The sequence below is a fragment of the Rattus norvegicus genome, chromosome 7, assembly GCF_021556685.1.
Source record: "Rattus norvegicus strain SHRSP/BbbUtx chromosome 7, alternate assembly SHRSP_T2T, whole genome shotgun sequence".
In the NCBI taxonomy this organism is placed as follows: domain Eukaryota; kingdom Metazoa; phylum Chordata; class Mammalia; order Rodentia; family Muridae; genus Rattus; species Rattus norvegicus.
The window spans coordinates 45,031,791-45,045,014 of NC_141540.1; the positions used below are offsets into that span (position 1 = coordinate 45,031,791).

General features: G+C 37.4%; 1 protein-coding gene across 11 annotated transcripts in view; it reads left to right on the plus strand.

The window, feature by feature from the left end:
- Cep290 (centrosomal protein 290) overlaps window positions 1-13,224 on the plus strand; it is an 87,712-nt gene that overhangs the window by 18,501 nt on the left and 55,987 nt on the right. For 8 of the 11 annotated variants that reach the window (XR_015624044.1, XR_015624046.1, XR_015624045.1 and 5 more), the window contains 9 exon segments: window positions 2,307-2,469; window positions 3,948-4,048; window positions 4,117-4,204; window positions 6,031-6,143; window positions 9,513-10,271; window positions 10,499-10,591; window positions 10,853-10,937; window positions 11,523-11,665; window positions 12,339-12,503. Coding sequence is in view for 8 of the 11 variants with exons in the window: in NM_001401003.1 (NP_001387932.1) it covers window positions 2,307-2,469; window positions 3,948-4,048; window positions 4,117-4,204; window positions 6,031-6,143; window positions 9,513-10,271; window positions 10,499-10,591; window positions 10,853-10,937; window positions 11,523-11,665; window positions 12,339-12,503 (1,710 nt within the window). In the remaining 3 variants the exon portion in view is untranslated. 11 annotated transcript variants of the gene reach the window in all.

Consider the following 13,224-nt stretch of genomic DNA (forward strand, 5'->3'; position numbering starts at 1 on the left):
ATTTAAAGAAAGGCTACTGATTTATTTGAGTTAATTTTATATCCAGCTGCTTTGCTGAAGTTGTTTATCAGCTGGAGAAGTTCTCTGGTAGATTTTTGTGGTCACTTATGTATACTATAATATCATCTGCAAATAGTGATACCTTTAATTTTTCATGGAAGATTTGTATCCCCTTGATCGCATTTTGTTGTCTTCTTGTTATAGGTAGCATTTCGAGTACTATATTGAATAGATATGGGGAGAGTGGGCTTCCTTGTCTTGTCCCAGATTTTAGTGGGATTGCTTCAAGTATCTCTCCATTTAATTTGATTTTAGTTGTTGGTTTGCAGTGAATAACTTTTATTATGTTTAGGTATGGACCTTGAATTCCTGATCTCTCCAATACTTTTAACATGAAGGGGTCTTGTATTTTGTCAAATGCTTTTTCTGCATATAAAGAGATGATCATGTGATTTTCTTTGAGTTTGTTTATATGGTAGATTACGTTAATAGATTGTCATATATTGAACCAACCTTGCATCCCTGGGATGAAGCCTATTTGATTGTGGTGAGAGATGATTTTGAAGTGTTCTTGGATTAGGTTTGTGAGAATTTTACTTAGTATTTTTGCATCGATATTCATAAGCGAGATTGGAATGAAGTTCTCCATTTTGGTAGGAACCTTGTGTGGTTTAGGCATCAGAGTAATTGTGGCTTCATAGAATGAATTAGGTAGTGTTCCTTCTGTTTCTATTTTATGGAATAGTTTGAGGAATATTGGTATCAGGTCTTCTTTGAAGGTCTGGTAGAATTCTGAACTAAATCCATCTGGCCCTGGGCTTTTTTTGGTTGGGAGGTTTTTAATGACTTTTATTTCCTTATGGAATATGGGCCTGTTTAGAAAGTTGCTCTTGATTTAACTTTGGTATGTGGAATCTGTCTAGACAACCATCCATTTCATCTAGATTTTCCAGTTTTGTTGAGTATAGGCTTTTGCAGTAGGATCTGATGATTTTGTGCATTTCCTCCGTTTCTGTTGCTTTGTCTCCCTTTTCATTTCTGGTTTTGTTAATTTGGATACTGCCTCCCGGCCCTTTAGTTTGTTTGGCTAGGGGTTTATCTATCTTGTTGATTTTGATACTCTCAAAGAACCAGATTTTGGTTTTGCTGATTCTTTGGATTGTTCTCTTTGATTCTATTTGGTTGATTCCAGCCCTGAGTTTAATTATTTGCTGCCTTCTACTCCTCCTGGATGAGTTTGCTTCTTTTTTTTCCAGAGCTCTCAGGTGCACTGGTAAATTGCTAGTGTAAGATCTCTCCAGTTTCTTTACCAGAGCACTTAGTGCTATGAATTTTCCTCTTAGTACTGCTTTCATTGTGTCCCATAGGTTTGGGTATGTTGTGCCTTCATTTTCATTAAATTCCAGGAAGTCTTTAATTTCTTTCTTTATTTCATCCTTGACCAAATTATCACTGAGTAGAGAGTTGTTCAGTTTCCACATGTATGTGTGTTTTCTGGTGCTTTTGCTGTTATGGAAGACCAGCTTTAGGCCATGGTGGTCTGATAGGGTGCATCAGATTATTTTAATCTTCTTGTATCTGTTGAGGGTTGTTTTGTGACCAATTACTTGGTCAGTTTTGGAGAAGGTACTATGGGGTGCTGAAAAGGTGTATTCTTTTGTTTTAGGGTGAGATATTCTGTGTGATTCTTTATGGCTTTTCAGACTGCATTATTGTTGTTTACCCTCCCTCCTCCTTCTGTATTTACCTCCCTGTCAAACCTTTGGATGAAGTGTTTTATTCAGAGAAGCAGCTCATGTGAGGACTCAGGATTAGTCCCTTGTATCTCTGTCCTTTGTGCCAGCATGGAGCTGTGACTGCTAGCTTGATGAAGTTGTGATGGGGATGTCTTTGGCACCTACAATATCTATATCAACTGAATCTACTTGGACTTTTTATATCTTTAAATTGATTCACCAGGCAGTTAAATGTATGTTCTGGTATGCCTGATTCTCTCTTGATATTTTATCTCTGTACCTTTATGTTAATCTCTTATTAGGTATTTTATTTGCAATATTTTGAGTCACATTGCCTTTGGGTCAGATGTTCATATTCTGCCCTCTTTACTAGATTTGGATCGCAGCACAGGGAAAGATTAGTATGTACTATTTTTATTTTTTATGTATCAGTTATAAAACATCTGCCATATAAAATACAGGTGTAAGTAAATTTGTCCATCACCTTAATAAAAAAAAGTAAATTCATACATTTGATTTGTTTGTTCAAATAAATTATGTTATATTGATGGTAGATGGGGTATTTTTCAGGGAGTATATGGCTTAGAAGATGCGGTTATTGAAATAAAGAATTATAAAGCCCAAATTAAAATAAGAGATGGAGAGATTGAAGTGTTGACCAAGGAGATCAATAAGCTTGAGATGAAGATCAATGATGTCCTTGATGAAAATGAAGCTCTTAGAGAGCGGGCCGGTAAGCTGTGTTCTAAGACATTGCTTTGTCCTCAACCCTAATTTTCAGGTCCTCTTTGTTTTCTTTTGGTTTGGTTTTACTTTTGTAAGGGAAATGGCCCTATTCCTCAAAGCAAAGTGCACCCATTCTGCACACATGTTCTCCCTTCCTGGTGCTTTGCTTCTAGCCCTTACGTTACATTTGTTTATTTCTAAGTAGTTGGATGGTATTTTTGCCCAAATCAGTGTTTCTGTAGAGACTCTTAAAGTGGAGGTTTCTGACTGAAGTGGGTTTGGGGCCCAGTGGTTGATAAGGAACATGACTTTCATCAGTCCAGTCTGCTTGCCTTCAGTAAAAATCAGATGGTGAACGTCTTTGCATTATGCCGCATAGAAGAGGTCAGCTGTTTTCTGCTATAAAAAACATCTGTCTGAAATGTTAGTTTACAAACTGATTTTGTTTTGAGGCCATTTAAAAGTTCTTTGTAAACCTTTTATGGACATATAAATACATGATAAACTGCTTATGTTTTATTTGAGTATTTTAGGAGTTCCATTTAATCAAGATGTAATTTCCAAATATAACTTGGGAATTTATGTACTTTTAAAATTAGGGATGAATTATTTAATACTACTCTTTTACGTGGTAAGTTATGACTAAAGTGTACAATCTAAGTTACCTCTTTAAAATGACTATGATTTATATAGTGATTTTATTATACTCACAGACTATCAATTAGTGCGTTCTTAGAGTTAAACTGGCAATTTAGGAACTTTTTGTCTAGAAGAAAAATAAATACTTTATATTGGTTATTTATTTCTGAAACAATTTAACTAGAATTTAGGATTACACTAGATGGTTATGCTAAATTTCTGATTAACTCAACTAGTCAAGTCACTGCCAGGAATCTAGAAGTATGTATGGATAACTTCTGACCTATCTAGAAAGCTGTCACAAACACCATGTTTCTTGTCTTTAAGGGGTTTAGCTTTTATATCCAAAGTCTGGTTTAGAACTCTTTCAACTGTCTTGGTACTTGATTTTTACCTCCTAGGTATTAATGAATCAGGAACTATAATGGAGGCATGTTAGGGGTCAGGTTAGAATAACAACATCATTAGTAATATGTGACAACCATAGCAGAAATGCTATGTGACAAGCATTTCTCTGAGCATTTGATTTAGTCTAATAAAATACTCTTGGCAAACTAAAATAACAAATAAAAAATGTCATCTCAATATCAGATTTCAAGTGGACATTAAGTCAAGTTTACTTCGTAACAGGGTTTCTTGGTTAATGAATTGTAACCTTTGCAACATCCCCATATGTGTTTGTAAGGATTCTATAGTTAGTTAACATTTAACTGTCTTCAAGTATAGCTGTCTGGAAATCTTATGTCAGACTGTTTCAATGATAATGAGTAATACTTGGTGTTCTGTGGAGATTTTGTCATTTACTTGCACGTTTTTAAGTTTGTAATTATTTGCTTTCTATTTCAGGCCTTGAACCCAAGACAATGATTGATCTGACTGAATTTAGAAATAGTAAACGCGTAAAGCAGCAGCAGTACAGAGCTGAGAACCAGATTCTTTTGAAAGAGGCAAGTGATGCTCTGTTGACAATTTCTATCTGCACTAAGGGAAGGAACTAATAATTCATGTTTCGCAGATCGAAAGTCTAGAGGAAGAACGTCTTGACTTGAAGAGAAAAATTCGTCAAATGGCTCAAGAAAGAGGCAAAAGGAGTGCAGCCTCAGGTACTCTCAGTCACCCCGCACTTGGAAAGAGCCATGGGAAAGCATGGGTGTGCATGGCGGTCTAGAGCTGAAGATGATTCTGCTCTGTTGCTGTCCTGTGCTGTCACAGCAGAGATAAGTGCATATAACCGAGTGCGATCCTGAATCTAAACACTTAACCAAGTTAGAAGTCAAAGAAAAACCAAACCAAACCAAACCAAATAAAAACACCCTAAAAATCATGTATTGGAATTAATGGACTTTTAAAAAATTTCAGTGTAAGGTCTGTTGACTTTTATACAGCCCTACATTGTTGTGACTAATATCTTAAAACAGTAATTTTTATATTGCTGTGTTTCATCCTTAGAATGGTTCTTTGTTTCCAAAGCTGTATATTGGGAGTGTATTTTAAATTTTTTATTAGATATATTTCTTTACTTATATTTCAAATGTCATTCCCTTCCCCCATTTTCTGTCCATAAGCTCCCATCCCCTCCCCCCCATGTGGGTATTCCCCCCATCTATCCCCCTTACAGCACCCCCATATACCCCTGCAGGACCAAGGGCTTCCCTTTCCACTGGTACTCTTGCTAGGCTATTCATTGCTACCTATGAGGTTGGAGCCCAGGGTCAGTACTAAATTTTATTAAAATTTACTGAAAATTTCTGTTAATCCTAATTAACATTCATTTGTTTACCTTCCTTTTAAAAAGACAATATCATCTTTATAATGGCCACTGCAGGGGAATATCAGGTCGGGAGGCGGGAAGGGGTGTGTGGATGAGTAGGGGAATACCCTCATAGAAGAAGGGGAAGGGGGGATGAGATAGGGGGTTTATGGATGGGAAATCAGGAAAGGGGATAACATTTGAAATGTAAATAAAAATATCCAATAAAAAGAAAAGAAAAGAAACACAAAACAAAAATAGTCTTGCAAAAAATAAAATAAAATTTAAAAAATAAACAAGACAAAAAAAATACAAAATAAAATAGCCATTACAAGTAACTTTTTGAAAATCATATATAGAGGGTTTCTTTCCTTAATTTTTCCACATCTATATAAATGTTTGCCTGTTCCATGCCAGTGCCCATAGAAGCCAGAAAAAAGCCCTGGGTTCCCTAGAGCTGGAGTTAACATACAGTTTGAGTTGCTTGGTGTGGGTGTTGAGAACTAAACAGGTCCTCTGAAAGAGCATTACACACATTTAAAAATTAAAATATATTTACATTATTTTCTCACCCTCCTTCACCTCCATGTCTCATCCCACTCCCATCTCGTGTGTGTGTGTGTGTGTGTGTGTGTGTGTGTGTGTGTGTGTGTGTGTGTAAGTAAATACATATGAATCTATTTATGTCCAAGAGACTCAATCTTTCCACAGACATCCTGGTCCTTTGGCTATTAAAATCTTTCTGCCCCCCTTCTACCATGTTCTGTGAACCTCAAGTGAAACCCTAATATGGAGACACTTGTCTAGCATGTACAGAGCCTGCACAAAGGCACTTGTGGCAGCATCACAAAAAGAAAGTAAAATGTAAATGTGTAAAAGAAAAATTTATGGCTTTTAATTTATTTTCTTTATTTTTTAAATGTCTTAGTACTTATTAATGTGTCCTTTGAAATTAACACAGAATAAAATTATAAAGATGATAAAATTCAAATTATTCCCTATTTTATTGATATAGCCTTTAAAAATAAACTACATCAAAGAATTATATCGGCTGCATGTTGGTAAAGGGTTTTAAAAACATTAAACCTTTTTTGAATTAAAAGTTTATTCTTGTGTTGGAATAAAGGGAATTATTTTTGTTGTTGTTGCTTCTTATTTGTTATTTCTTTCATCTTCTAGGATTAACCATTGATGATCTGAACCTAACTGAAACCTTTTCTCACGGGGATAAAATAGGAGAAAGAAAGCTAAATTTTATAAGCTTCAATAATATGAATGAAACACAATCAAAGGTAAATAAAACATTAATGCTCTGACTTAAGAAGAAGGAAAAATGCTAACAGTTGAGTATTTCTCTTCACTTAATCTCATTTAGCACCTCTTCTCTATTAGGTTTTTTTTTTCTCTTCCATTTTTATTAAATTGGGTGTTTCTTATTTACATTTCAAATGTTATTCCCTTTCTCAGTTTCCTGTTCATCGTCCCCCTAATCCCTTCCCCTTCCCTTCTCTATGGTGATCTCATCCCCATTCACCCCCCATTGCATGCGCCCCCAACAATCCCCTACACTAGGGGTCCAGCCTTGGCAAGACCAAGGGCTTCCCCTTCCACTGGTGCTCTTACTAGGCTATTCATTGCTACCTATGCAGTTGAAGCCCAGGGTCAGCCCATGTATAGTCTTTGGGTAGTGGTTTAGTCCCTGGAAACTCTGGTTGGTTGGCATTGTTGTTCTTATGGGGTTGCAAGCCCCTTCAGCTCCTTCAGTCCTTTCTCTAACTCCCTCAACAGGGACCCCAATCTCAGTTCAATGGTTTGCTGCTAGTATTCGCCTCTGTATTTGATATGTTCTGGCTGTGTCTCTCAAGAGAGATCTATATCTGGTTCCTGTCACCATGCATTTCTTAGCTTCATCTTATCTAGTTTTGGTGGCTTTATGTGTATGGGCCACATGTGGGGCAGGCTCTGAATAGCTCTGCAGGCTCCGTTCCTTCAGTTTCTGCTCTAAACTTTGCTTCCCTATCCTCTCCTATGGATATTTTTGTCCCCCTTTTAAAGAAGGAGTGAAGCATCTGCATTTTGGTCATCCTTTAGAGTTTCACGTGGTCTGTGCATCTTGGATAATTTGAGCAGTTGGGCTAATATCCACTTATCAATGAGTGCATACCATTTGAGCATTTGAGCTAATGTCCACTTATCAATGAGTGCATACCATGTGTGTTTTTCTGTGATTGGGTTACCTCACTCAGGATGATATTTTCTAGTTCCATCCATTTGCCTATGAATTTCATAAAGTCATTGTTTTTGATAGCTGGGTAATATTCCATTGTGTAGATGTACCACATTTTCTGTATCCATTCCTCTGTTGAAGGGCATCTGGGATCTTTCCAGCTTCTGGCTATTATAAATAAGGCGGCTATGAACATAGTGGAGCATATGTCTTTGTTTTATGTTGGAGCATCTTTTGGGTATATGCCCAGGAGAGATATAGCTGGGTCCTCAGGTAGTGCAAATGTCCAATTTTCTGAGGAACCTTTTGACTGATTTCCAGAGAGGTTGTACCAGTGTGCAATCCTACCAACAATGGAGGAGTGTTCATCTTTCTCCACATCCTCGCCAGCATCTGCTGTTGCCTGAGTGTTTTATCTTAGCTACTCTGACTGGTGTGAGGTGAAATCTCAGGGTTGTTTTGATTTGCATTTCCCTGATGACTAAGGATGTTGAACATTTTTTTATGTGCTTTTTGGCCATTTGATAATCCTCAGCTGAGAATGTTTTGTTTAGCTCTGTATCCCATATTTTAATAGGGTTATTTATCTCCCTGGAGTCTAACTTTGTGAGTTCTTTGTATATTTTGGATGTTAGCCCTTTATCAGTTGTAGGATTGGTAAAAATATTTTTCTAATCTGTTGGTTGCCGTTTTGTCCTAACGACAGTGTCCTTTGCCTTACAGAAGCTTTGCAGCTTTATGAGATCCCATTTGTCGATTCTTGATCTTAGAGCATAAGCCATTGATTGGTGTTTTGTTCAGGAAATTTTCTCCAGAGTCTTCCCCACTTTTTCTTCTCTTATTTTGAGTGTATCTGGTTTGATGTGGAGGTCCTTGATCCACTTGGACTTAAGCTTTGTACAGGGTGATAAGCATGGATCGATCTGCATTCTTCTACATGTTGACCTCCAGTTGAACCAGCACCATTTGCTGAAAATGCTATCTTTTTTCCATTGGATGGTTTTGGCTCCTTTGTCAAAAATCAAGTGACCATAGGTGTGTGGGTTCATTTCTGGGTCTTCAATTCTATTCCACTGATCTACCTGCCTGTCTCTGTACGAACACCATACAGTTTTTTATCACTATTGCTCTGTAATACTGCTTGAGGTCAGGGATGGTGATTCCCCCAGAAGTCATTTTATTGTTGAGAATAGTTTTAGCTATTCTTGGTTTTTTGTTATTCCTGATGAATTTGCAAATTATTCTTTTTAACTCTTTGAAGAATTGGATTGGAATTTTTTTTTTTTTAATTAACTTGAGTATTTCTTATTTACATTTCGAGTGTTATTCCCTTTCCCGGTTTCCGGGCAAACATCCCCCTAATCCCACCCCCTCCCCTTCTTTATGGGTGTTCCCCTCCCCACCCTCCCCCCCATTGCCGCCCTCCCCCAAACAAGCACGTTCACTGGGGGTTCAGTCTTAGCAGGACCAAGGGCTTCCCCTTCCACTGGTGATCTTACTAGAATATTCATTGCTACCTATGAGGTCAGAGTCCAGGGTCAGTCCATGTATAGTCTTTAAGTAGTCGCTTAGTCCCTGGAAGCTCTGGTTGCTTGGCATTGTTGTTCATAATGGGTCTCGAGCTCCTTCAAGCTCTTCCAGTTCTTTCTCTGATTCCTTCAATGGGGGTCCTATTCTCAGTTCAGTGGTTTGCTGCTGGCGTTCGCCTCTGTATTTGCTGTATTCTGGCTGTGTCTCTCAGGAGTGATCTACATCTGGCTCCTGTCAGCCTGCACTTCTTTGCTTCATCCATCTTGTCTAATTGGATGGCTGTATATGTATGGGCCACATGAATGGGTGTTCCTTCTGTCTCTATTTTAATCTTTGCCTCTCTCTTCCCTGCCAAGGGTATTCTTGTTCCCCTTTTAAAGAAAGAGTGAAGCATTCACATTTTGATCATCCGTCTTGAGTTTCGTTTGTTCTAGGGATCTAGGGTAATTCAAGCATTTGGGCTAATAGCCACTTATCAATGAGTGCATACCATGTGTGTCTCTCTGTGATTGGGTTAGCTCACTCAGGATGATATTTTCCAGTTCCAGCCATTTGCCTACGAATTTCATAAAGTCATTGTTTTTGATAGCTGAGTAATATTCCATTGTGTAGATGTACCACATTTTCTGTATCCATTCCTCTGTTGAAGGGCATCTGGGTTCTTTCCAGCTTCTGGCTATTATAAATAAGGCTGCAATGAACATAGTGGAGCACGTGTCTTTTTTATATGTTGGGGCATCTTTTGGGTATATGCTCATGGATTGGAATTTTGATGGGAGTTGCACTGAATCTGTAGATTGCTTTTGGTAAAATGGCTGTTAGGTTATAATAATTGTTTTTGCTTGCTTAAATAGCATGGTGATATGAAGATTGATTAACAAGACATTATTTACTTTGAATACAGATTACGAGTTCAGCTAACACAGAGCTGCTCCATAGGAGACCATCATTCAGTGTTGTGCAGTCAGATCGCAGTGAGACAGAGGAGAATCTGACCACACGCTCACTGTCAAGAATGCTCTCTGGAATTCACCATAGCGTAGACAGTGCAGTGGAGCCTGTCGTCTCTTTAACTCGATGCTCCTCATTTATGCAGCTGAAAGACAGCAATACAACTCCAGAAGCTATTACAATAAGGGAGATTTTTAAAGCACCATGTCTCCGATCTTTGAGAAACCTAGAATCGTTAGTCAGTACCTTCAGTAAGGACAGCAGTGAAGAACTAAGTGAATACTTATGCTCCCTCTCTGATGACTGTGTGAAGAGAGGCTCAGGAAACCATCGAGCGCTAGAGAAAACCAGGTTCTTACAGAAGCGCAGTTCATCTTTTCCAGCATCACCAATAGCTGCTGAATTAATGCAGAGATATTCACATAGGCAGAGCTCTGCAGTATTTCCTCAACAGTCGTATGCACATGAAGTGCATAAAGTAACATCAGAAGGTGACCAGGCCCACTCTCAAATAAAGTATGCTGATCTCAGTTTGAAAGACAATAAAAGACAAAGTGAATCACCCTCCCAAACTGAGATGTCGAGAAGTAAGAGCCAAATTAATCTTTCAGGTCTTGTGCCTGTCATTGCTCAGTCCAGAGCATCTCTGGTACATCCCCGTGAAAAGCTTCTAGGGCAGCTACAGAGAGAGCTAGTACTCCTTAGATCTCAGGTGAGCTTTCTTCCAAATACATCCATGCAATCATTCTGTTACTACTACTGCTACTACTACTACTACTACTACTATTCTTTTACCAGAGTTCTCTAAAAAGTTCTGGGAAGATTTTACTTAACATATTAACACTCATTTGTAACAGATCTATATTTTTAAAAAATCTAAAATCACAGTATATTTGCATTGAACTTATTGACTCTCCTAATTATTAAATATTTCTTTAGAATGAAACCATAGCACAGGATTTATCAATCCAAGAAGAGCAGAGTAGAAATGCACACTTAGACCTTGACCATCAGAGAAGCCAGGAAGAACAGGTAGTGTAAAGATCGGCCTTTACAAGCAACCATATAGTTGGTACTAAATGGAAAACTCCTATACATCTCCCTATGATCTGCCATGGGAGTATGGGCGGAAGAGGTGGTAGAAAGGTGGCCTCTGGACTTTATTTTATAGCTGCTGTGCCTCTCTAGCCTGTTTTCTGCTGTGTTAAACTTGAATTGGTAAAGCATTGTTTTAACTTGAAACACATTTATTACTGAGATATCTTACAACACATTTTTATTTTCTTTGTTCAGAATGAATTTCTTTCAAGAGAATTGATTGAAAAGGAAAAAGATTTAGAAAGAAGTAGGACAGTAATTACTAAATTTCAGAATAAACGTAAGTCATTCTTACCTCTTTCTTTTCTTCACCTACTTTTTAAATCTTTAATTACCTTTATAATAGTCAGCTTAGTCTGTGTTACGTATCTTTGTGTCTTACACTGCTATGTTTATTGTTATGCTTGGTGTTTATGAAAATATCTGTCACATATTTTGTATGCTCAAGTGAAGGTAAATGTTATAAACATTTAAATATTTTAATAGGACAGAGTTAAGCCATATCTATCTATCTATCTATCTATCTATCTATCTATCTATCTACCTACCTACCTATTACCTACTTACCCACGTGTCTATATGTGTTTACTTATAAATGTTATATATTTAAAACGTTTATATATATAACATGTTTATATATAAATGTTTATATATATAAATGTTTATATATATTTGCATATGTACATTACTAAAATCGGTATAGTGTTTAATTCAGCTATTTATGTTGAATTTATAGTTGAATTTTTTATTTCCATTTTTGTTTTACTAATATTTTTCTATTTGAAATGGCTGCCATGAGCATGAAATAATATAAGATGTAGGAAAAAAAATCTATGCATTTAATGTGAAAAATTTATAATCACAGTAAAAGAATTAGTTGAAGAAAATAAGCAACTTGAAGAAGGTATGAAGGAAATTTTGCAAGCCATTAAGGACATGCCAAAGGATTCTGATGTGAAAGGAAGTGAAACATCTTTAATCATCCCAAGTCTTGAAAGACTGGTTAATGTAAGTTGTGTTTTCATGTTAATGTCTGCCTTCAGCCAAGCCATCACCTGTATTGGTTTCATTTTGATGCTGTGATAAAGTAGTCAGTTAAAAAGCAACTTAAGAAAGAGGACAAATATACATTGCAGGGATAGCCTATTTTGGCAGCAAATGTGTGGGGCAGGTGCTAGTGACAGCTCCTCATGAGTCCACAGGCCACAGCTCCTCACTGAGGCCACAGGCCACAGCTCCTCATTGAGGCCACAGGCCACAGCTCCTCATGAGTCCACAGGCCACAGCTCCTCATGAGTCCACAGGCCACAGCTCCTCATTGAGGCCACAGGCCAGCAGACTGTGTGTCTACTTGATAGATGCACAAGTGAGGACATGGACATGGAAGGCGTCAAAGTGATTTGCTCAGCTAATAAGAAACTGGCTCATATATGGGTGCTGATCATTTTCTAATCAATAAATGTTTACTAAATGTTATATATTTTAATGAAGTAATCTCTATGTAATGATATAGCTGAACTTAAATTTTGTGACTATTACATTCATCTGAAATGTAAATAACATTTTTATTAGACATGGCAATGAGCATGGAAAGATGGTTAGTTATTTAAAGGCATATTTTTCTTGACTATGACTTTACTGTGTTTCATTGCATTTCTAATATATAATACAAATGTACAAGGCTATGGAATCAAAGAATGCAGAAGGAATCTTCGATGCTAGTTTGCATCTGAAAGCCCAAGTTGATCAACTTACAGGAAGGAATGAAGAATTAAGGCAAGAACTCAGGGAATCTCGGAAAGAAGCAGTAAATTATTCCCAGCAGTTGGTAAAAGCAAACTTAAAGGTAACAATTTTATTAAGTATAAGAAAATCTTAAACCTGTGACTGTAGTTTTAATAGGAAACTTTGTAAAGACAGTGCTTTGGAGGGGAAGATGTTCTTTGTGTTCTTTCAACCCTAAGACCACATTTTTTAGAGATTGTGAAAAATGTTTCTAGTCTTTGGTAATTTCATTAGTATATTTTGATCATATCCTGTCCACACACTTTCTTCTCAGGTTCTTCTTAAGTTCATGTTTATTCTCCGTCTCAAAACAACAGCCTTAAAAAAACAAAGGTGAACCATGGAATATGGTTTGGGATAGAAATCTAACAGTAGAGCATGGTGCTTGCCCTGGAGTATGCTTGATATCCCCAGTGTTTCTCTGCTAAAGAAAACAGATTTTTTTCCCCTCTCCTGGCAGCTACCAATTAGAAATAGGTTTTTTCCTCGGGGTGGAGCTTCATGATAACATCCTTTCCTCTGTGCTGGGGCTTTTTCAGGCTTGCTCTTTTGCAGATGTGGAGTGTGCTGTCACAACTGTCTTGATATATTCTTATGTGCTATGCCCTGCTGAGTTTAAAAATGCTGTGTCCTAGAAGCCGTCCACAACAATGGGTCCTTATGATCTTCTGCTCACCCTCCCACAGAGATCCTTGAGCCCTGTTTTGGTTGAACATCCCAAAGTTTCTCACCCTCTGCACATTGTTTTTTAAGAAGTTATGTGGAAAACTAAGTTCCTTGTA